General features: G+C 42.2%; 1 protein-coding gene and 1 long non-coding RNA gene across 4 annotated transcripts in view; one reads left to right on the forward strand and one right to left on the reverse strand.

The window, feature by feature from the left end:
* LOC128789591 (deubiquitinase DESI2-like) overlaps window positions 1-24,123 on the reverse strand; it is a 78,733-nt gene that overhangs the window by 17,412 nt on the left and 37,198 nt on the right. For 2 of the 3 annotated variants that reach the window (XM_053945735.1, XM_053945737.1), the window contains 3 exons: window positions 4,763-4,835; window positions 3,340-3,433; window positions 2,199-2,340 (listed from right to left, as the gene is read on the reverse strand). In XM_053945735.1, coding sequence (XP_053801710.1) covers window positions 2,199-2,340; window positions 3,340-3,433; window positions 4,763-4,835 — 309 coding nt within the window. Of the gene's footprint in view, window positions 1-2,198; window positions 2,341-3,339; window positions 3,434-4,762; window positions 4,836-20,914; window positions 21,182-24,123 lie in introns of those variants that run through there. The other variant, XM_053945736.1, reaches the window with a different exon arrangement.
* On the forward strand, window positions 20,156-21,672 carry LOC128789596 (uncharacterized). Its single transcript, XR_008431461.1, has 2 exons — window positions 20,156-20,220; window positions 21,527-21,672. It is a non-coding gene; the product is annotated as an uncharacterized LOC128789596 (long non-coding RNA).

The raw sequence follows: 24,123 nt of genomic DNA on the forward strand, positions 1-24,123 counted from the left end.
AAGATAAGCTATGCTACTTCTCACCCAGCTCCAATTGCCAAAATGGCTGCACTAACCAGAATGGATGGGGCTACCAATTGAAAGGCAGCCACACATATTCCTCATGTTGCTGACTGAGGCATATTGAATGGCTGGGACTTTTGCTTAGTGTCATACCACCAGCTATTTGTATAAGAATTTCAGCTCACATTTTCTATATCCCTGTGCTAGAGACCATCCAGGACATTCTGCTCCTGGGCCTGCTGTACAGCTCCTCTGGGTTTGCATTTGTAATGCATTAGAGAGGGTTGATAAACACAGGCATATGTGAAGAGCAACAGCGACAAAAAATCCTGCTTGCCTATGAAGGGCTTATTTAAACTGATGTAAATCTCGAGAAAATTCTGCTCCTGGGAGCAGAAGTGTCAGAACCAGCCATTCAGGCTTTTGATTTACAATCTAGACAGGTTACAGGGTAATGAATGAGTGCTCCAAATCCACCAAGAAAGCTCTTGCAGGAAAACTTAACCCTAAACTCCACTCCTATAAAGAGGCCCACTGAAAGCATATTGAAAACAAAATTAAAAATATACTACTAGTTTTTCTGTAAGATATCTTACTTGATTTGTGTTAGGAAGGCTGGACAAGGAAGGGGCACTGAGGATACACTGATGTGTAGCAGTAGAATCAAGGAAGAATGGCTTGGAGCTTATAGCTTAGAGACAAGACAGACATTTTACCTTTCAAAGTACATAGTAAGCAGTGACTTTATTTCACTGCTGCAGGTAAAGGATTTTGTTTATCTTTTCCTAATAATCCCACAGCTTTTTCCTGACTTTCCTTCATAATTTTTAAAGTTCCTATTTTCTGTTTTATTAATTTGATATTTGATTCCAAATTAGTAATGTGGCTAACATTGATTTGCTCACTGTACTGCTTGGAACTTCATTCTCTGTTTCTACCAATTAAATTCTTTCCTGTTTGTTTTAATTTGCTAACATTTGCAGAAAGGACTCTATAGATAATTAATAAGGATGGAACCAATAGAGAATTGGTGTTCCTAAGAGCCCAAGCAGGTCCCTTGTAAATCAATTGCTGGTTCTCAGATTCACTCAGTATTTTCTTACAAAATCAGACAGTACCTTTTCCACACATCTCACTTGGGATCTGTGATGGGCTTGTTTGGGGATGAATGAACACTTGTGGCAAAAGAGGTTATTGGCAGAGGACCCTTGCCCCATATGATGAAGAAAGGCAAGAGATGTGTAATTAATTAAAATGGGGATTCCAGAGGGAGAAATTAAAGTTTCACTGTTACAGCAGTCCTACCCTATCATGACAAATTATATTTTCTCCTTGAGTTTGCCATAAAGAAAATATGGAAACCACGGAAAGAGTTTTTATGGAAGGTTACTTCCATTTTGTGCTTTTCCCATCTTTTTCTGACACTGGGTTAATCTGGAAATCAGATTTACACAAATGTTGAATATTCACACCTTAATTGGAACACATTTTAATCAGCTCATATGGGAGTTGAGGAAGAAGGCAACTTCTTCACAAAATAATCACATCTTTGGGAATTAAAAATCAGATACCCCAAAATTAGCAGATACATGGAATAAAATTTGTGTTTCTCTGTGCTTCAGTTGACTCAGAATAGAAGTAACAGCTCTGTTATAATAATTTCTCAAAATTCACACTGGTTTTGATAACGTGGAAGTGAATAGGCACCGAAGATGTCCATAAGAAAATCAATTCTTTTCTTAATAGGTTTGGAAGGTGCAGATTAAATAAAGAAAAAGAACGCCCACTCTCTGAATACTGCAAATTTTTGTTTCTAGAACACTGATAAATCATTTTTATGCCTTTGCAGATCATACACTGTTATTTATGTTTGCTATAAAAATGATGCACATTTGCATGCTAACCAGATCTGTCCTTTCAATTCCTGCTCAACGCCTGTTCAGTGAACCAAATTACAAGCACTCCTTTTTTCCCCACACAGTTTAGACCAAACATGTGATAAACCTTCCACATCTCTACCTCCTGATCCCATCCATTTCAACAGCAAAAGCCTTCCAAAAATATTAAGGGCAGAGAGAATATTTGGCTATGGGTTCTGACCTGGCAGGGTGTGCTGACCCCAGGTCCCTTTCTATGAACATTACTACAGATCTGAAGCAGTAAAAAATTAATAAATAAACCCTGTTTGTGCCCACCTCAGCCAGAGCAGAAGAAAAGTGATTACAGTTCTTGTGCATCAAGTGGTATGCATTTCCTTTGTATTCCTTGCCCAGCTCTTCCATAATCTTATCCACATCCTCTTCTGTGAAGTCTGTAGTGCCCAAGGCAATGGATTCTCTAGTTAAAAACAAAACATACAACAGGAAAAACAGAACAATACAGCAAAAAGTGTGATACATACCAAGGGAAAAGGAAATTATCAGATATTGGCAAGAAGGACAGGCTTAAAATGTTATGGACATGCATATCTGAGGCTATCAGAGACTCTCACTAACAGAATGGCACAGTAATATCTACAGCTTTTCCACAAAGCAAGTTATCACACAGGCAACAGCCCTAAGATCTTCTTGCTCACCACCAGGGATGTCTCAGCTCTGGGCATCTGCTCCTACTCTGCCCATTATCCCAGAAGAGAAATTTCTATTACAAGAGATGTTTTTTCCACAATTGAGAGGGTCCCCTGGGCCAGGAAGGAGCAGACTGAAAACTTTATGCAGAAATCTATTGCTTCTCCCAATATTCACTCAGTAGCACTTGCTCTAAAATGGCCCTCAACGTAAACTGGCAGTCTGGCAAGGTCAAGCCCCTCTGCCATGGACATTTCCTTGACCCACAGTCCTACAGTCTGAGCATCTTGAACGACACAAGAATGCAGCATCCTCTCAGGCTCCTCTAACAGCCAGTCTATCCCTTGTAACAGAGCAGCAAAAAACACGCCCGATGACTTCAGGTACTCTGTGCAGTATCCACAGATAGGGGGTACTCATTAAAGGAGAAGTCTTATTTTTTTTCCCCTGTGCGTTTGCTCTGCGTAACAGGCAAAACTGGGAGCACAGAAGATTGATGAAATGGGAAAAGAGAACTGCACTCATTTGTAAGCATGCTTTTAATCCCTGACAAACACAGTTCATCACTGTTCCCTGTTTGCTGTACACTCTCTTTTATCCACCTCCAAAATCCCTGCAGGGTTGCCTTGGAATCAAGGTCATGTAAAAGATGGCAGTGAGGGCACTTATGAGGAGAGTGAAAGGAGGACCCAGAGGACAGGACTTCCCTGCTCCCCCTACACCAATAACTACCAGGGGCAGAAGGGAAGATGCAGAAAAGGGCCCTTACTTGAATTTAAAGGTCTCGCCAAGTTCTACCGCACTGCCAGGTGTGATCTCGAAAATCCCACTGAAAGGGTAGGGATGCCCTCCATAGGCAAACTCTGACAAGAAAAGAAACAGACTGTGAGTAATTGAATGAACGCCATGTCAGGAGAAGGTCTATGGCAGCTGTCTGCATGGCTCAACATCAGCACCAGGGGCTGGGCTACTGCCAAAATCTGTTTCAGCCAGACTCTGAAAGCTGGTTTTGCTGCCTAGTTACCTTTTGGACTGAGGATGCCCTCACAGTCTCCCTCCATGCTACCACTACTGCTTTCCCACAGCACCAGGAAAACTCTCTGAGTCTGTCTCTGTCCCCATCCAGGTGGCTTTCTCTCAGTGGAAAGTTCTGCATTGAAGGCATCTGGCTAAACTGTGAGAGGCTTCCAGTGGTGCTACAGAGCTGGAAGAAGCCATTTCTAGAGTAGGGAGAAATCAAATCTTCCAGGGGGATTTACAGGCAGTGAGTGGGAAGTCTTTGCAGAAAACCAGGCTGATTGTACTCTGCTGTCTCAGCACAAAGGTCAGGCCAGGAAGTCCCTCCATGTCATACAGGCCACCTTGCAGGGCCTGTGAAACACAGCCTGTGATCCTTGTGGTGTCACACAGGCCATCTCGCAGGGCCTGTGAAAGCCTCTGTGCTCAAGATGGAAATAACACCAACAGGGGTTCTGGCTACTGCAAGGCACTGCATGAAAATACCATGAGTGAGTAGCCAAGTCATTCCCATTTAATGCTGAAAAAGGAAACAAAGTCTGTGATGCTAGTTCATCCCACACTACAGATGTTTTCCAGATCCCTTGACTTTTTAAATGGGTGGCTCTAATCAGCTTGCACAATTTCAAAAGTCTTACATGACATTTTCCTTTCTTTGTAACTCTTCTGTTTCAAATCAACAGTTTCCAGTATCTGGAAACCCAGATTCCAAGATTTCTAGACCATATTCTAGACCACATTCATAAAGAATAACTGGAGAGAAGATTTTTCGTGACAGGGAATTAGCACAAACACATCTGCAGGCCTTAAGACAACCCCTGATCCACCTCTCTTCCCCCTCCCTCATTTCTCCCATTCTCTATCCCCCTCCTTCACTACAGAATGGCTTTCCAGCATTGCTCCTCCCATTTGTCATCCTGCTACACACCTGCACAAGCTATACAGGCTGCAATTACAGGCTGAATAAGAAGGGCTATGTGGTTCATAACAGAACTGCATGAGTTCCTCCTAGACTCCACAATGGACTCTGAAAACAGAATTGGCTGAGTTTTTCAATTTTTATCCCTCAAAACATTCCTTGGCAAAAGCTGTAAGTTTGGGGTGCTTGTCCATATCAGACTAGCCATACAGTTGTCCCCATGTTCTGCAGGTAGTAAAAGGGAAGTACTTCATACCTCTGCCGTAGATCTCGATGCCAGAGTGGAAGACACCAATCCCCAAGGTGGAGGTGTATTCGTTTATCCAGTACTACAGTAAGAGAAAAGCCACATTGGGAAGCATTAGTGGAAAAGAAACACATGATCTTGGTCTAGGGTATATCTCCCATCTCCCCAGCTCATGTTAAGTAGAAGAGAGATTTTGAAATTAACTTGAGATAAAAAAAATTGAGGCTCTTACAGACCAACAGAAGTGGGCACTGTGTTTATTCAGCTGAATTGGATTAGCTGTCAAAAAAAATGCTCATCTAACCCTTTCCACCTAAGGTAGTAACCTGTATTATGATACAGCTGAACCTGAACCTGCATAAACCCAACTGCTACAGGATGTGTGATTATTTATCTTCTCACCTAATACCTGACACTGAGTCAGTTTTATCAATTCACTTGCCTTATTTTATCTTCAAAATCTTCAGTAAGAGAATCCCCAATTATTTTCCACACACCTTGTAGCATCACCTCCTAGCACCTCTTATTATTAGTTTGGTTTTAGGCAAAGAGATCATAGAGTTGGAGATTTGTTGCCCCAATAGGTCAGAGAAATTTTCAAGAGGAGCTGTTAAGTGACTCCTTTGTCTGGAGCCCAGCATTCCCCCGTTCCATTAGAGCAGAGAAACACTGCAGTCCAGTGCATGCGTGTGATGCTCCTCTGCCAAGCGCTGCGCAGGGCCTGTTTCCATCACACCGTGAAGGACAGTGCAGACACCCAAGCAAGTCCCAGCTAAGCTAATTCTGGAGCGAGAAGCTGTACAGCCATGCCAGGGCAATGCTGCATTGGAGATAATTAGCCCTGCTCAGCATCAGTGTTTATTAGGTCAGCTGCAGAGCTGCACTGCTGCAGAAATGATGTTTTCAGGCACTGAGGAAACTGCCCATGCCTGGTATATTTACAGTTCACTTACAGCTACTGTGCAATGAAGATACATCTTCTAGTAATTTAGAGCAACTAAAGTCTGGTTTTAATCTACCACTGCAAGGAAAATGAGTGCTGTTCACTTGTTCCTGTACAAGGACATGACAGGTTAATTAAACTAAAATTCTCTTCTGGGTCTGGTAGCAGCTTCTTGTGGAACCAGAATAAGCTGCACCTTCCATGTATCTGGTGTCACTGAGCTGCCATGGTATGAATAAAAGCCCTTCTGCTGTTAGGCAGCCAGAGGTCTGGCATACTGCAACTACTGTGCTGGCACTACTTGCTTACGTATTTATGATGACTGCAGTAGCTCCATAAATCACCTGAAAATGTTTTCTGCAAAACCACTGCTACTGGGAAAAAAAACACAGTAGCTTTGACCCAAGCCTGACTTACTGTATGGCTAATCTTGATATCTTAAACCATGTCCCCAAAAATGCTTGCCTCTGGCAGTACAGCAGTTCCATTTCCCTCCATAAAAGGCTGCAATGCTTCTTGTTCTTTGTGAGTTTGTTTTTATCACAAATGATGTATTGTTGCAGGAGGGCAGCAAACTGCCTGACCCCAGGTAGACCTCTGCCCACTGCTCTCTGCAGACCTTGTGTAACCTCCATTTACTTCTTCAGTTGAATTATGCAAACTCTTGTTTTTAGGGTCAGGTAGCTCTCAGCCTCTGCCAGTTGGGACAGCACATTAGCAGTGAACCCTGAATTGAACACCATGCCTGGTATTTAGGCGCCCTTGCCTTCTGCTGCCCTTCCCCACAGTTCTCTGTTGCAGTTCTCTGCAGCAGGAATATCCCTACTCTGACTGGGGAAGAAGATAGAGGTGGAGGCCACATATGACACCATGGGACAAAAGCCTGTCTCCCCTGGACACAAAACCCTCCATTCAGTTCCCGAATCTCCCACACCTCAGAGAACTGAAGAATCTTTAAGGTTGGAAAATACCTCTAAGATCATCAAATCTAGCCATCAACCTAGCACCACCACCATGTTCACCAGTAAAACATGTCCTCAATACCATATCAACTCATTTTTAAAATACTTCCAAAGATGGTGACTCCACCACTTCCTTACACAGTCTGTTCCAATGCTTGACAACCCTTTCTGTGAGGACATTTTTCCTAATATCCTTTCTGAACTTCCCTTTACACAACTTAAGGTCATTTCCATCCTGTAAGTTGTTGCCTGGGAGAAGAAACCAATCCTCATCTCATTACAGCCACCTGTCACGTGGTTGTAAAGAGCAATCAGATCTCTCCTGAGCCTCATTTTCTCCAGGCTAAGCACTCCCAGCTCCCTCAGTTGCTCCTCAGACTTGTGCTCCAGACCCTTCACCAGCTCTGTTGCCCTTCTCTGGACCTGCTCCAATACCTCAATGGCTTTCTTGTGGGGGGCCCAAAACTGGATATGAGATTTGAAGGGCCTCACCAGTGCTGAGTACAGGGGCATAATCACTGCCCTGCTCCTGCTGGCCACACTATTGCAGATACAGACCAGGATGCCATTGGCCTTCTTGGCTGCCTGAGCACACGCTGGCTCATGTTCAGCTGCTGTAGACCAGCTCTCTCAGGTCCTTTTCTGACAGGCAGCTTCCCAGTCACTCATCCCTCAGCCTAAAGCACTGCCTGGGGCTGTTGTGACCCAAGTGCAGGACCTGGCATTTCACCTTACTGCCCCTCATATGATTTGCCACAGCCCATTGATCCAGCCTGTCTAGATTCCCCTGCAGAACCTTCCAACCCTCAAGGAGATCAACATACCTGTCCAACTCAGTGTTGTCTGCAAACTGACTGAAGGGGCACTCATGGGTTAACTCCTCAGATAGTCTCAGTGAGCTTCAGAGAAACACTGGTTTCTCAAGTCCTACTGAAACAAATCCCAGATGATATGGGAAATAGGTTGTCTTCTTCCCTCAGGCTGAGCTATTGTCTTAGAGCAACAATACAACCAAAACATGCCCAGGTCACACCAGCTGCTTTGCTTAGAGAAGTAACTAATAGGAAGAGAAAGGAGACTTTTTAAATCAGAAAATCTCTTGCCAGATATCAAAATCAGGGCTATCTGCAGAGCCTCATCTGTGTCAGGCTTTGTATTTCAAGCAAGGAAGTTACACCGAAAGCCACTTGCAGCTATAGCTTTTTCTTCTTCCATATCAAAGGTTACGTTGTATTCAAACAACAAATAAGCAAACAAGCAAGAAAAGTCCCTCTCCTTGACTGACTACTTGTTAATGTTCTGAGACTTGACCACCTCTTACATGCAGAGCACCTTTATACATGCACACTCTTACATCACAACCCTGCCCTGTGCCCCAAGCACTCTTGTTTACAGCACAAAATTTCAGCCCCTGCAACACATCCTGCCCAACTCCAGGAGCAGAGAAACAGGCCTCAGGACAGCTCTGAAAGTACAAGTGATGAGGAGGCTCCTCCAGATATAAAGAGAGGAGCAAAAGTGTTTCTCTGGCTGATGCCAGGTGTTGCAAGATTATGACCATCACATGGACATTTCTGTACTTAAATGGTGTATTTTTCAGTATTAATTCCTTTAAATTAGCTTATATGGACTGAAGAGCAACAACCTTAACAATACCTGAATTTGAACTGAACAGAAGCTATCCTGATTTAGTACTTTCTTTCAAATAATTTCAACCACAAAAGGGTGTTATTGAAGCGGGGTCTGATTTGCATCTTGGTTCAATTGATTCAATACTGATATGACCTACTAGCAAGAGTGAAGTGCAAGGCAGCTCTGAATCATGGCTGTACTGTCCTCATTTCACCCCTGTCTCCAGGGTGCTGTAGAGTCTGCCTCCAGTGTGTGACTGAACTCACAGTGAACGCCTCACAGCACTTTGGCTCAGCCCCCAGCTTGTCTTAGGAGGAAGCTATGCTAAAGTGAACATGTCAGTCCCTTGCTGAGCTGGAAAAGAGAATCCAAGCCAGATTTGAAACCAGGTTTGTACACACATGCACGAGCTGGCCTTGTTTTCCAAGGGGTTTGCAATTCTGAGCATAAGAACAGCAGCAACAGTTAGCAAATACTCATCTTTGGAGTAAATTGGTTATTGCTTAGATTAAAAACAAAAATCGGCAGCCTGTTCAGTCAGATGAAGAGCCAGGGAACTGAATACATCAGTATCTTAAAGGAAGTTGTGATTCATGCTTGCATTGCATAGTGCCGTAAAATTGTACCCTAAACCATACACAGAGGGACTTGGAGCATTCTGCTTCATTTCCATCTTCAACAGAGAACAGCTCAGATGATAACAGAGGCAGGAAGGAAGGCTAATCTGGCTATAAGCACTTCATAATAGCAGCAGATAGCCCAAAACTCAAAATTCAAACCCAAAGAGGAACCTCTGCATTTAGTTTGTAGTGTATCAGTTAATAGCTTTTAATGAAGGTCTCTGCTGAAGTAGAATTTGAAAATTTTCAGGTTTTACTCAGGTTTTCCCTGATTTTCCCTGGTTTGGTTCAGAGATCAGAATAACCAGTGAGATAGTTTGGGGGATACTCTGAGTCAGTTCTCATGTTATTCACTTCATTTATCCATCACACAGAGGTAGAAGTAAGTCTTACCAGAGCAGTGAACCATGCCCTAACTTTCCAGAAGAGAAAGAAAAAAGCTTTATTATATTGACATGCATCTTTTAGGTCTAGAATGGAGAAGAAGATGTGATATTGGCAAATTATATCATCCTGGGAGTTTTCAGAGCAGGAGTTCCCAGGAACTTGTGCTAGAAACATGAGTCTCCAGATAGAAGAGGCCCATCCATGTAACCACTAATTTCTGCCATCAACTAATACTGTACTATAACACTGAAGTTTCTGTCACTAACTCTCTCTTCCCTACTTCAGAACTACTTCATTACCTTCCATGGTGTGTCACCAAAATCTTTCCTGCATCAATGGGCTCAGCAGTTTAACTAAACAGCTCCACAGATGCTGGAGACAAGACCTCTTTCATAAGTATCTCAGATATTCTGAGCACTTGATACTTTCTCTGAGCAGCCAACTAAGCAAAATTCCATTTATCACCACAATACTGACTGGGTATTCCACTCCAACAGATCCATCCACTACTGAACAGATGCTAAACTTTCCTTCATTATGATCTGTATGAACATACAGAAAAGAAATCCACCAGTTGTTAATTAGATCTGATTTCAATAAATAGCTGCAAACTCAGAGTACCCAGGGTGATAGATTCTTGCCAAGAGCTCTACTCTTCACCAGGTATCACACGCGAGCAATGTCTGAGCCAGCATACTGGGCTAGAGAGAGCTTGGCTCTGACAGCCAGGAATGACCACACGCTGCTGTGACCAAGACACCTTTACCAGGGATGGCTGCAGATGATGAAACAGTAACTAATTTGTCTGTATCTCTCCTCAAAGGACCATCTGCATGTAATTCAGAAGGATAACTTTCTTTCCCCTGTGAGTTCACTGGCAGAGTTCTGCTTCTAGGAGAAAGGAAAAAAAACAGTAAAGAATGATATTTAGACATTTCTAGGGAGCAAGGAGCATGTTAAGGGACTCATGTCAACACAGGTCCCATAAGAGACTGTCAGCCCTACCACCTGAGCTTGATTTTTAATCCTTTCCTTCTTGAGGACCACTGTACTTGGCCCTTTACAGGGATGTCTCCTCTATAGGATGGGAGATCTGGCTTGCTGAAGAGACCCTTGGCTCAACAAATCCAAGTGGAGGACAACCAGGACAGTGCTTGCCCCTGCAGTCAAGTTACCTAAGCAGCCTCATGAAGACATGCAAAGGACTGTGTGCATTAACAAATACACTGCTCAGTCACATCTCAAACACCAAGACAATGCTCCGCAATGTTAAATCTCAGCACAAAAGGCAGTCTTTTAAAGGTAACATCAGATTGATGCAGGAGACCAGCTAGGGAACATTAAAGTAATACCTCAGCATTATGTCCTGAGATGCATTGATCCAGAAATTTGAGAGCACAAAAGATAAAAACTGGAGGGGAAAGCTAGAGAACAGCATTTCAGGAAACCAGCAAGTAAAATCCCAGCTGTTTACAGCATACAGCCAGCAGCTTCAGAAGAGTTTGTTTCCCCAATACATCTTTCTAAATCAAGATCCAGAATCTTGAGCCCACAGAGGTGGAAGGAGACGGGCCATAAAAGATCACAGACTATTGATTATTCCCCAAGTAATGCCTGCAGGGGTGAAGGAAGCTTTGCTTCAACTACAGACATGCAGGACAGGGGGCTTTCTGCAGATCCAGGGCTCTTCAGTCATATTGCAGCAGTGCTCACTTCTGTTCCACAGCCCCAGGCATGCACACAGTCCTGCAATATGTCCCAGTCCTTCTGCCCTGGAGCTCTAGTGATAAAAACTCACTATCATGTGGGATGACATCAAATTTTACAGCATGGCTACTATTAGCAAGTTTTCTTTTGCAATTGAGTGAGACTCAAGCTCATTTCAGTGTGACCCATGTCTCTTACCCTCCATTCTCCAGGAGTCCAAGGCTCATATATTCATCAAGCCTAAAATGCTGTTTTCCCAATAAGACTGTGAATACAGATTAAGTGGGAAAGGGTTTAAATGCATGTAAGCAGAACAGTAACTAAATAAAGCTTAACAGAGTATTGAGGAGTGATGACACAGACCTGTCTTTGCTACTTCACACCTGGGAAAAGCTACCTGGGTGGTCCTCACTCCAGCATACCCAGAACATGGTTCTTCTCAGCTGGAGGATCATCTCCTATGTCAGGTCCTCTTCACTGTTGGCAAAAGCTATCAATCTGCACATCAAGGACATGGGTGTGAAAGCCGATCAGGTCACTCCAAATCCAATCAGCCAAAAGCACCTGCTGTAGTCAGGTGTGTTAACTTTCAGCTACAATTCCAGACAGGGTTAAAGAAACAAAATGCTGCAGTGAGGAGGTCTGTATTTACAAACGGGTGCAGCCTCCAGTTGCAGTAGGCAATAACTTTCAAGTATCGAGAAAAACAATTCCCAGGGTGTAGTCACTGGCCTGCTTGCAAATAACCTGACTGGCAGAACTGATTAAAGCTCAGGAACTACAGGTTTTCTTCCAGGAGAGCATTCTCAAATACTGAGAACTCTGCAGCTTCAGTGCAGCAAGAGAGCTTGTAGCTTTGATGAAGCAGGGATACAGGGTGACACAAGGACCCCACTCAAGAACCTCACTTCATACTTGGATTGGCTGAAGAACAGACATCTGAGGAGCAGAGTCAGAGAAAGAATAAAAAGACATCCTTTGGCATGCAACTACCTCTGCTCTGTTGCATTTTGAATGAAAGAAGCTTTTACTAATGATACTTCTCCACCCTTCAGGTTAATACACTCTAATAGAACAGGAATTTCCTGGGAAACAACAGCCTGATACTTAAAACTGATACTGCTAAACATATTCCCTCATGCAAACCCACAGATACTAGGAGAGGAGACCCAAGGCAAGATGCTCAATTGCAACCTTGAGAGGAATAAGAGGACAAGCCTCTGTGGGACTGCAGCAGCCTGTCTCAGCAGGTCTTCTATTTCAGCCAAGTTCTGCTCTCCAAAGGAACTTTTCTTCTCAGTTGGGCTAAATACATTCCTTGGCTGTCTTCAGGAAGAATTTCTTCAGAGTTTACTGTGGCTTTTCAGACATTATTATAATATGCATCTGAATTGCCTGATGCATGAGCCAACAATAAAACCTTTACAATCAAGAAGCATAAAGAGCTTATTTCAGAGGCTTCTAAAATGCTGTGTGTGGATTAAAAACTGATGCTGCTGCAGAGAGAGATTGGAAATCTACTTATGCTTCAATGTTGTGATGCAATGCGATTTTAGTGGAAGAATATGAGGACAGAAGAAAATATTAATCATGCTGTGGAAAGGAAACAGTAAGCATTTCACAAGTTAACTTTTGTATGTATTCAGAATATTTTAATTAAAGTCACAAACAAGATTTAGGTGTGACAATGGGATACCTCCAGCATTTCCACTTACAGCCTCATCCTATAAATGGTAGGCACAGTTCTAGCTCAGTATACTGGTATTACTTGAAGTCTCTTACAATTTTCTGCTTTCTCCATTACTGTTTACACTTTCTACCATGTTGCGCTGCTGGCAGCTGTTGTCCTGAGCAGAACTTCCTTCCTGCAGCTATATCTATGAGGTGTTTACAAGTTTACTGCTGTGTATCCTTGGCCTCAAGGCATGCACATCTGAAGCTGATATTTAGAAGGCAGCTGACCCGCTGTGCTCTGCATTAAATACAGTTCTCTTGTTGAGGAGAGCCAACACTCATCCAACTCGTGTTTCAGTGCTTGAGTGAGGACCTGCCTTACGAACAGAGACATAGGGCAACTTACTGGCTAAAATAAACAACTATTTTCTGTCCCTGCAGAATGACCATCCCTGTCTCTTCTGTTTGTAGGTTCACACAAAGCCAGCCCACCAGGCCAAGGGTTTGTCACACCAGTCATAACACTAATGGTCCATCTCAGCTGTCTGTGTACTGAACACAGTATTTATAGCAGGCTCTTTACAGCACACAAGAAGCAATATGCCATTTTTCCAACCTCCACCTGTTTCCCTAAACTTCATTACTAACTGTGCCTGAAGGAGTCAGCTCAGTAAGCCAGGGTGGGACTGGGGACATCAAACAGAAGTCACTGAGATGGGGTTGCTGGAGCAGGTGCCAGTGCCAAGAGCCTGTCCCACACAGTAATCTTATAAGCAGCCCTGAAGAAGGATTATTCATGCTATTGCACACCCCTTTACATGCTGTATCTCCTTAGTTTGGACAACTTTTATGAAACTCTTCATCTCAAGCATATGAAGCCAGAAAAAAAGCGCATCCATTTGCAGGATTACACTGAAATATATTCACTCATGGAAGGTGCCTGAGAAACTCACATGTGTTAGAAACTTAAGGAAGTAATAATACCTTTGTCTTAGATGCATTCACAATGACAAATTGAGAGGTATTTAAAAAGAACAGCAGCAAAATGATCAGGGAAGTGGCAAGACTGACATATAAGAATTAATTTAGAAGCACTAATAGCTTAGCAAAGCAATGACTGCAAATGACAAATCTGCAAACATTTGAAGGGCTGACATGAATTATGGGAGAATACTTCTTAAGAATGATACAAAAGATTCAAGTAGGAGCAACATACTCAGTTTAAAAAGAAGAGAGACTTTGACTAAGTGCTTAGAAGATTCCTGGCAGCAAAAAAAGAACAAGAAAACATTTGTATGACTCAAAGCCAGATATTGAGAAAGCTTTAGTGTGCCTGTGCAAGACAGAGAATTGAATGGTCTGAACTGTTTTGCTCCACTAATGTCAAGTAGGCTGTTAACATTCTTGGCTGAGTGTATTTTAGATGCCACATATCTATCTTCATTGTGAGCCCTCAGCCCAGACTGTCAATAAGTAGGCTTCCCATCAAAGAGGATTCAGATGAGCTAAAAAAAAAATGCAAGGGAGATAAATACCCAACAGCTTGGACAAGAGGTCATCAGGAGCTGTCTGAAGTGCAGTGCAGATGCTTTGGCTCTGGAACAAGATTGACCCTGATATATCTGGTAGGGTCAGCAACACAGCCTTAGGGCTCTCTGTCCTTCATCTTGCAGAAAGGATGTAACTGAGAACTGCAGTAACAAATAGGGCTGTTAAATGATTTTTCAGATGTGGAGTAGTGCTGTGGCCTTGCTCAGACCAAAAAACACTAACTTCTCCTTTTCCTTGTTGGTAAGGATCCTTTGCTATCTTCTGTGGACCTGTAGCAGTGTTTCTCTCCAAAGAAGAGGCTAACTCCATGCTGATATCCAGCAGTACAGAGAGAAAACAGTAATTTAGTGCATCCTTTGCAAACACACTCCAGTTGACACATCAGTCCTGCCTAGGCCAAAACATCTGCTTTGCTCTGAGTATTGGGCTGCAGGTAACATGCACTCCATGTCCCCCACAGAACAGCTGACTGACAAGCAGCTGTAGCGTATCCCTCAAAAACTGTGGTGAAAAGCATAGTTCATCTCTACTCTGGTAGATTATTAGCAGAAATTTGAACTTCAGTCTTTCAAAACCAAGATGAACACCCTAATCACCAGCCATAGCTTCTCCATCAAAGTGATACATGCACATGTAAACTGCCCAGCAGAAGAGAGTGAGAGATTCATGCCATCAAATAAACCAGTAGCTAAGACTTTTCTTCCAAAGGCTTGTCTAGATCCCTGCTCAGGTTCCTGAATTTCTCTTCCATGATAGCAAAATGCTAATATGACACTGATTCTTCCTTATTGACTTGCCCTCCTTTGGAATGCTCCTGCCTGCGCAAAACAAATACCTACTTTTTGGTTAATCCAGGCACACCAACAGTCCATGCCTGACCACCTGAGGCAAATTTCTTACGATCTCTTCTTGGGTTTCTAATGAGAACATGCAAAACACTCATCTCTTTCAAGCTAGAGTATACTTTCAAACACCCTTCACCACACTGTTTCCATTCATAAGTACTTCAAGAATGAAGTATTACTCATCAGGATCCAATTCATGGCCATGGCTTTCAGAGCCTTTGAGGGAAAAAATTAATACCCATGACAAAAAGTCTGTCTGCTTGTCCTGTTAACAAGGCTCGATGGTTTGGTGGACTAGGGAGTTCACTCTTTTTCCTGAATGGTGTTTTGTTTTCTGTTATCCTCTGACAGTGGCTCACACCTGTCAGGTGATCCAGACAAACATATTCAATCTTCATTTCATATTATAAGCCTTGATTACCTATCAAGATAATTCTGCCTTTTCTCCTAACCATATCTAGTCAGTGGCAGAGGAAGGAAGGATCATCTCCAAAATTTCTAGGCTGTGACCAGCCTGAAGGAATGGGATGCAATGGACTAACAATAAAGCCCCTCTTGTGACACATACAGCCTTGAAAATTTTGATTAACTGCATGCAGGCCACTTACAACTTCTTTTTGTCAGAGATGACTACTAAGTGGATGGAATACCCATATTTGCATTGGAATCCAATTTATTAATGCTTTCACCAAGGGCAACAGCCTCCTAGATACACAAGGCAGGGACATCTCTCTTTATACCAAGAAAGAATAAGAAACTGGTTAAAATAATTTCTGACTTCTGCCAAGTTTCTACATGGATAACTACTTGGAGAAGACTGAGGTAACAACAAAGTAATTGCAACTGCAGCTGTGAGAAAAGGATGAGAAGTCTGTTTATGATATCACAAAAGGATCGTGAGCACCACATGCAATGGAAGAAATAGTTCTTTTTCTTCCATCCCATTAATGCAGAGCACAGCAGCACACTGTTTTCAACCTGTTGTGCAGACTCCCAAGGTAGACAGGAAACAACTTCAAAGAAATCTGTAGGCTGGCAGAAGTACATTTGTTAGACAAAAGCTGACATCTTCAGTAGGAAAAAAAATTAAAATGAGAGGCACACAAATATTAAAGAAAATAAAACTATTGTCCAAAAAAAAAAAAAAAAAAAAAAACAGAGAGGAAAAAATCTTGGGTTCAAACAGGAGGTAGAAGCATATTTGAACATCAACAGACAAACTGATGAAGGATAGTTCCATAGCTAGGATGCAAAACAAGGATTTGAGGGGGATTCCCTGCTCTTCTATGGACATACCACAGATTTACTCCAGACCAGGTCAAAACTGAAATTTCATTAGCATGATACTACATTCACATTCAAAACTCTGATCCTCCAAATTCTTTTTCCAATTCCCATTTACCCTGAAGTATTTAATACCATCATTATCAGCAATCTGAATAGAAGACCTTCCCATTCCACTACAGTGTGAGCTCCACTCAGGTAAAGAGAATCCCCAATAAGGATGAAGATCCACAAAGCAGGACTTATTCTGGGAATTCTTAATGGCAGCATTAGCACCTCATATCCAGGAGTTAGACCTACCCACAGGTGAATATGGATCCTTGCAGGAAAATAAAAAAATAATTAAGATTTCCTAGATTTTTCCTTTGTGCAAGGATTGTCTAGAATCAGAACTATATGTTGTATAGGTGTGTAAATTCTACTCAGTCTCATTCCCATTCACTTGCCAAAACCAGTTGTGGCTGTCCTGTGAGCCAAGAGCAGATCAGAAAAGAGCAGGGTAGGGCCTGTTTGCACTAAGCAGTCTATACTCCATGCTGGCTTTGGTGGCACACATTCAAAACACCTCAGAGTGCCCATGAGAGATATTGACTGGGTGCCACTAACAATAGTTTGCTACTGCAAAAGAAAAAAATCAATACTTGTCTCCAAACTTCTGAGAAGAGAATCTATTCTGCAGCATAGATGGTGGAAAACCCTTTCACAATGTGAGCTGAGGTTTTTTCCTGGAGAGGTTCCAGGGCCCTTGCCTGGCTGGCACAGTGCCTAACCAGCTTAGCTTAGAAAAATACTGGGAAATACAGATTCCTGCAGCTAACAACCTGTCCTTTTACCCTACAGTGTTTATTCTGTCTTGGATAAAACTCTTCAAATACAGTGCCAATGTCGTACAGTGTCTCATCCCTCTGCACTTCATAGAAGTAAATGGATATGTGTGCATTTTGCCATAATTGTGTACTCTGCTCTTCCAGCACAACTCCTGAGGAATCGCATTGCAGTGATATCTCCAGATTAGAATTTAAGAGATAAAACAGAAAACAAGGAACCTGAATATAGCAATGATAAAATGCTGCTGTGCCATGGAGATTCAAACACATCTTCCCTCAAAATCCACTTCTGCTTGTATGAAGAAGGAAAAAAAAATAAAGCAATAAAACAAGGAACATTTCATTGAGAAGGGAACTGTCTCAAGAAGGGGAACTGTATAATCTAATCTAGCTCAATGCCAAAATGGGTTGTTGGAATAATTATCATCTACAAGGCACAAAACTGATACAGAAACACCAATCAGGGAAGTCCAGACAGAAAATTGTTTATAACCCATGACCGAAGGGCTTCTATGCTGAGTGATTGTAACACTATTTAAAATGACCAAAGATAGTAAACATGAATAGCTTAGGAAATGAGTAGCCAATTGTTGGCATTTACCTATTGGATGCTGACAAAGTGTTTTAAGGATAGTTTTGCTCCCCTCATATGAAGATGCAACAGAATGATTAATATGCAGCATGCCACTGTGGCTGAGAACAAATTAAAAAGCTGTGGGAGTGTCTTAACAACTCTGATGTAATGTACTCTGCTTTGGTTTGGGTGGGGGCTACAGGAGGTTTGTTTTTTGTTATTTTTTTTTCCCCAAGAATTCCCTCTATCTTTATTTAATGAGCAGTACTGGATGTGCAGCTCCAAATGCATTTAATAGCCATCCCTTGCTGAAAGACAGAAATGGCTGTTAGGAGAAGTGCCTGGCAAAGAATCATCAGCATTTGGTCTATGAAGATACTGTTTCGTATGCAAACAACTTCAGATTAAAATGCAGGTGTTTGTCCCTTCAAAGGGACAGCCTCTCTGCTTGCTTCTCCCAAGGGTCACACGCACCCTTGCACAGAGAGAGGCACAAGCCTGACAGTGAAGCTTCTTTGGAAAACATTAAGTAGTCCTTTCTTTCTTCTCCTTACCCCCACCTCATAAACAGCACAGCATGTGTTGGACTAGCATTCAGGCTGCCCTAAATATTTCCTTTCTTCTGGGCAGAATAGTGATTTTACACTTGCATTAAAGCAAATCTTCTGTGCTAGTCTGCTGTATGTTGCATACATCTAGAAACAGATCTGAAATGACCCAAGAGATTCAGACAACTGCTTCCTTCACGGACTTGCATCTTACATCTCCGTATCTGACATGTACCCATGTAAGATCAGGAATTGAAGGAGAAACAAGAAGATAAGGAAATACTTTAATAAGACCAAAGAGGAGAATTTACTTGATGTAACAAGTTTCTCTGGGAATATTTCTCCCTCTGTCTCCTCCTCACCACCCTCCCCCCCATTAGTATTTATTTCTATAAAAATCCATTAGATACTGCAACTACATCTTGGCTCCTGTTTGCTTTGGTGAAAAGAAAAAGGGTTGTATATTTGTACCATGGAGTGCAAATGGTGTTGTCTGCCAGATCCCTCGGAGAGCTGCCAAATATTTCTCCTGCATGCAGAGCAGGCACTTAATCTGAACTGTGGCCAGGCTGATGTAGGAGAAAGAGGTAAGCACTGTGATGCCTCACCTAGCTTACATCCTCTAATATCAAATACCTCTGCCCTCAGATTAAGCTGTCTCCGTAGACTGGCCCTTCTAAGAAGAAAGTATTCTAAGATATCTGGGCCCTTCTAGATGCCTAGATATCTACTGCAAAAGAACAAAGCCTTATTTGGCCTTAGGAGGTGGGCCATTGTCAGCTTTCTCAAAAGCAGATTGCAACTTGTATCTGGAGGTAAAGAAGCACACTCCAAGCACACCCCCATTTTGATTACTATCTAAAATAAGAGCACATGCTCTTAATAGGACGCTGTACACAGCTCCTATTCCATACTGACCCAGAAGTTCTTCTCAAAAACCAGTGACCTAAAAATGTCATCACCTTCTTTCCAGAGTGATCCATAGTGTAGAACAAGGGCAAAATGCCATGCAGTTGGTCTCAGCTTCAACACAGACACGACTATCATAAGTGATTAAGGGTATTGTACAGCACATGTGGATTTCAGTTCCCTTGAGTTGCTTTTCTGTAAGTTCACTCATGTAAGCTAAGGAATACAAATGGTCATAAAGCCATAAATTAAGCTAATTATCCAGTAAACAAAGAGGAAAAAAAATATTCCTATCTAGCAGGGAAGTGATCTGGACACTCTAGCAATGAAAGTCATGCAGGTAATGAATGGATAGGTCTGAGACCATTCAGTTCCCACTCCATATATCTGCCTTCTCCCAAGTTAGATGGATGCAAGCAAGAGGCAAAGAGATTCATCAAACAAATAAGATCAGCAGCCCAGCCTGATATATTTCATCTTATGTGAAAGTTCCATTTGCTCTGTGAAGTATGAGTTCAGTAGCATTTTTGTAATTCATTTTACTGTGATTCCCTTTAACACGACAATAATCTTGTTTAGCTTCTCTTATTGGAAGGGACCACAAAGGGATAAAATCCCCAAAATAATATAAAACTGGGCATCATGACCAAAAGACTGCTTGCATGACTGGGAGATCTCAGGAAGGGCTAGTGTCACCAGATGGAGTTCATAAACCAATCTCTCTTTGCATGCTTCCTATCAGATCTAGATGAGAAGTAGCTCATAACTTCTTGGGAGCCAGAACTCTTTCTCTGGCTCCTATTTACAAAGTATCTTTGTGAAATAAGATGGAATCCCAGTTCATGGCTGAGGCTCATTGCTGATGTCACAAATGAATCAACAGCAGGACAAGATAAACACCAGCATATTGTAAGCAGGAGAGTATTACCTCCTTCCACAGGAGAACATCCAGAAAACTTCACAAGCAAACAGGACATATTTGCTCATGCACCACATATGCAAATGTAAATACAGTCTGTATGTGTACAACAAAGCCTTAGAGAACAGCAGTGTTTTAACCCTCTGTTTTCCATCAGGTGGCTGGCTAGCAAAATTCAAACATGTCCAAGACTGTGCCATGATAAAGCCAACAATCAGTCTCCTTTCACATATTCTATTTTAGTAATCAAGCCTAGAAACAAGCCCAGTATTGCACCAAAAGCGCAGCACTGCAGACTGGTCCTTGGAAAACTCCTTATAGGAACAATTTTCTCCTAATCATCCTCTTCCAGAACATGGTGATTTACACAAGTGTGCTGCTGAATTCCTAGGAATGCCTTTGCTTTCTGCGGCAATAATTAGCCTGCTCAGAAGACAGCCTTCTTCAGCAAGTAAACTACAGAAGATGCAAATCTTTTAACTCGCAGCTTACTTTATCCTCCAAACTGCATTTGTACGTGGTAAACAACAATAGTAAACACACAGCTTGGTTTGCTACCCTGCAGTAGCAATGTCCAGGTAACCAAGTATGAAAACAGTTCTAGATACAGAAAAATAGCCAGCAATGCACATTTTTCCTCTCTCTTTGTAAAAAAAAAAAAAAAAGACAACCTACTGTGACATGAGCTTCATTTCTATTTTGTGTAATTGTGTAGCCATAGTTTCTACCTCACTTGAACACTAATACCATGGGGTTTGGGCACCTATGTTTGCAAATACCTTCTTTGCTTTCCCTTCCATCTCAGTCCTAGCAAGGCACATACTCCTCATCTGTTTGATCAGATGGCACTACAGAACAGATGTGAGCAAGACCAGCCTGGTGCTGAATTGCTGTGCTGGTGCCAGTCCAAAAGAAAAACACTCATGAGAGAAAGAATGCCAGCTAGGTTCAGCAGAGAGATGGGATGGAGAATAACAAGATTCATGTCACAAGTGAGCCTTTGGAAGATGCTTCAAGTAAACAGGAATCAGTCTTGTGTTGTAAAGCCTTAAGAATAGCCAAGATTTTGGAAGCATTCAGATGCTCTGTTTCTTCAGCATGTGAACTGCTTGGCATTGTGGCACTCAAATCTTAGTTCAAGTGCAGTCACAATAAAGATTTGGACATCATGAACACGCAAATTAGGAGTGGGAGAACCTGAGTGTCCAGCAGAGAGCACTGCAGACAGCACTCTTACTGCAGACAGCAACTCTCACTCAAGTTGCCTTAGGACTCTGTCCTTTCAAGAGTAGATGAAAACATTTTTACTTTTAGCTTCTAGACATACCTAAAAAAAATAGAAAAATAACCTTGCCAGTAAGATTTATTTCTTCAATCCTCCCTCTTAACAGGTCAGAAGAGAAGTTTTTAGGGTCAAGTGATAAGCAAAGCTGTAAAAGGAGAACTCAAACCTGACCCCCACCGTTGCAGAAAAAATTAATTCAGTCATTCCATCAGAGTTTTCTTGTTTCCAGCAAAATAAAACTGGTGAGATTCCCATGCTAGAAGCTCTCACTTTTATTTTTGTAGAAGTAAGACGAGTGAGGAAATCAGAAGAGGACATAGATTTTCAGCACTAGGTAGTACACCTGCAAGCTACCAGCAAGGGCTGTTGATACAGAAGGTTACATTTGCCCAGGAAAGCTGAATAGAAGAGCCATTGAGGACTAGTAAAGAAGCAGAGGTAAAGCTCAGAGAAACCCCAGAGCTAAATTTGTGTGAATGTGTTAGAAGGAAGTGTCATATATGCTTGTGCTGCTCCATCTCCCAATTGTAGCCACAAGCAGGCATTGAGGGAAACATAATTAAATTGGATTAGAGGGATCCTTGGACTGAAACAGTCTGGCCATTCTTATGTTTGTATGTTCTTTTCTGTGAAGAATAAAAACATGGAAAGGAAACCTTGGAAATACAAGGAGGGGAGGTGTTTCAAAGATGAGCTTTCACCTGTCTGAAAGACTGGGCAAGCCTTACAAACCTGTGGGAGAGAATCTGCCTCACGCTTTGGTAGTCAGAATACAATTTAAGCAAAGGTTTTGTGATTACACTGTAATTGCCCAATTAGCTCTTGCGTGCAAAAAGGATTCTCTTCTATTTATTCACATCCAGCAGGGCAGAAATCCAAAGCTTTCTGCCCACTGTGGATTTGCTCTTCCAATTCATTAGGATTAATTTCTTCACCACCCACACAATTCTCTGAATCTTTTCCTCCCCTCCTGCCCCACTGCCACCTGTCAAAGTTATAAAGATGATTGGTGCTCCTTAAAAGCAGCATGGAACATCTTTATCCATCTATTTACTGGCAGATGCTTCCCCCCCCCCCCCCCCCCCGCTCCTTTGCTAGACTAGTTCTTTCCAAAAGCCTGCAGTCTGTCAAGCTGTCCCCAGAGCACATATGTGCATGCAGTGTTTAACCACATCACCTCCTGTAAACCCAGTGTTCTTATCCCCCCAAAATCCTAGGTAGCATTTTATTTTGTCCAGTACCAAGTTAAACAAGAATATTTTCAAATCTATTGGCCATCAAACTAAATTATAATCTGTGTAAACATGTCAGCATAAAGATTTCAGGCTTGTCTAGAGCAATTTTTTTTTATTATTTCTAAAGCAGAGGATAAATTTTGGTGGATTAACATAAATGTAATCCTGTTGTCAAGTCATTGGGCAGAACTGGGACTGACTGTTTCTCCTTTACCTCCTCTTATCTCTATCCAAAGCTTATACAGAGTCACAGGGAAAAAAAGGGGAGCACTAATTGTTCATGCTCTGGCTCATTTACCCCTTTACTAAGTGACACCTTTTCAGAAAGCTTCTTGAATTGTACTACCACAGATGCTCTGTAAATTAATTGGTTTGGAAAGAACCATCTCTGATCCTGTTGGCGTCACAGTACAACATTAAATCCTAGGAGTTTTCTTTCAAATGGGAAATGATGATAACAACAGAGGGTCTGCACTTTCATTTTGAAAAGACTGAGTGCTAGAAGAGTGCTTCTGACCCGCAGTTCCCTTCAGTGCTGGAAGATATCTGAACTCCGTCAAAGGAGAGCACAGGTAAACTGGGAAGCCTCAATAAAACACTTTGCTTTGAAATATCTATCACAGTCCTTAAAAAGAAATCAGACCATTTTCAGCAGCCACAATCGGAGAAGAATAAGAATAGTCTCACAATCCTAACTCCACATCAAAACCCAAGGGACTGCACAACAAGTTACCTAATCAGAGTCATAGAATATCTCAAATTGGAGGGGACACATAAGGATCATGAAGTCCAACTCCTCGCTTCTCTCAGGACTACCTAAAACAAAACTATAATGACTAAAAATGTTGTCCAGATGCTCCTTGAACCATGCAAGGCTGGTGCTGTGACCACTTTCCTGAGGAGCCTCTTCCAGTGGCCAATCACCCTCTCAGTGAAAACCTTTTTACTAATGTCCAGTCTGAATTTCTGACACAGCTTCATTCCATTCCTCATGTCCTATCATCAGACAAGCCAGCCTCTCTGCAAGCTAGTGCCTCAGCTGCAGATTGGGAATAACAGCCTTTTCCTTCTCCATGTAAATAATGGCAAGTACACTGGAGAAGACTGAGAAAGGATCAATGCCCTGGAATGGAAAAGGCTAAGCAGATCCCTTGGGTATCCTGTTGCACCCCCTGACACAGCAACACAGCATGGAGATATATTTGCTTTAAATTGTCAAGTACCTTCTACAAGGTCCAGAGCACAGAACTGCTCAGGGAGGGCTAATGTATCCTGTCACAAAGCACAGCACACAGCACCCTCATGCTGCATTGTTTTCTTACCAACCTCTTCTGCATCTTCCATCCCTTGAACAACACCCACCATGCTGCAACCTACGTGTTTGCAATTCGCACACCATCATCTTGATTTGCCTGGGCTTTCCTGACAGAACTAAATGAATAGCAAATTGAGCTCTGTGTTTCCCTCC

The sequence above is a fragment of the Vidua chalybeata genome, chromosome 6, assembly GCF_026979565.1.
Source record: "Vidua chalybeata isolate OUT-0048 chromosome 6, bVidCha1 merged haplotype, whole genome shotgun sequence".
In the NCBI taxonomy this organism is placed as follows: Eukaryota; Metazoa; Chordata; class Aves; order Passeriformes; family Viduidae; genus Vidua; species Vidua chalybeata.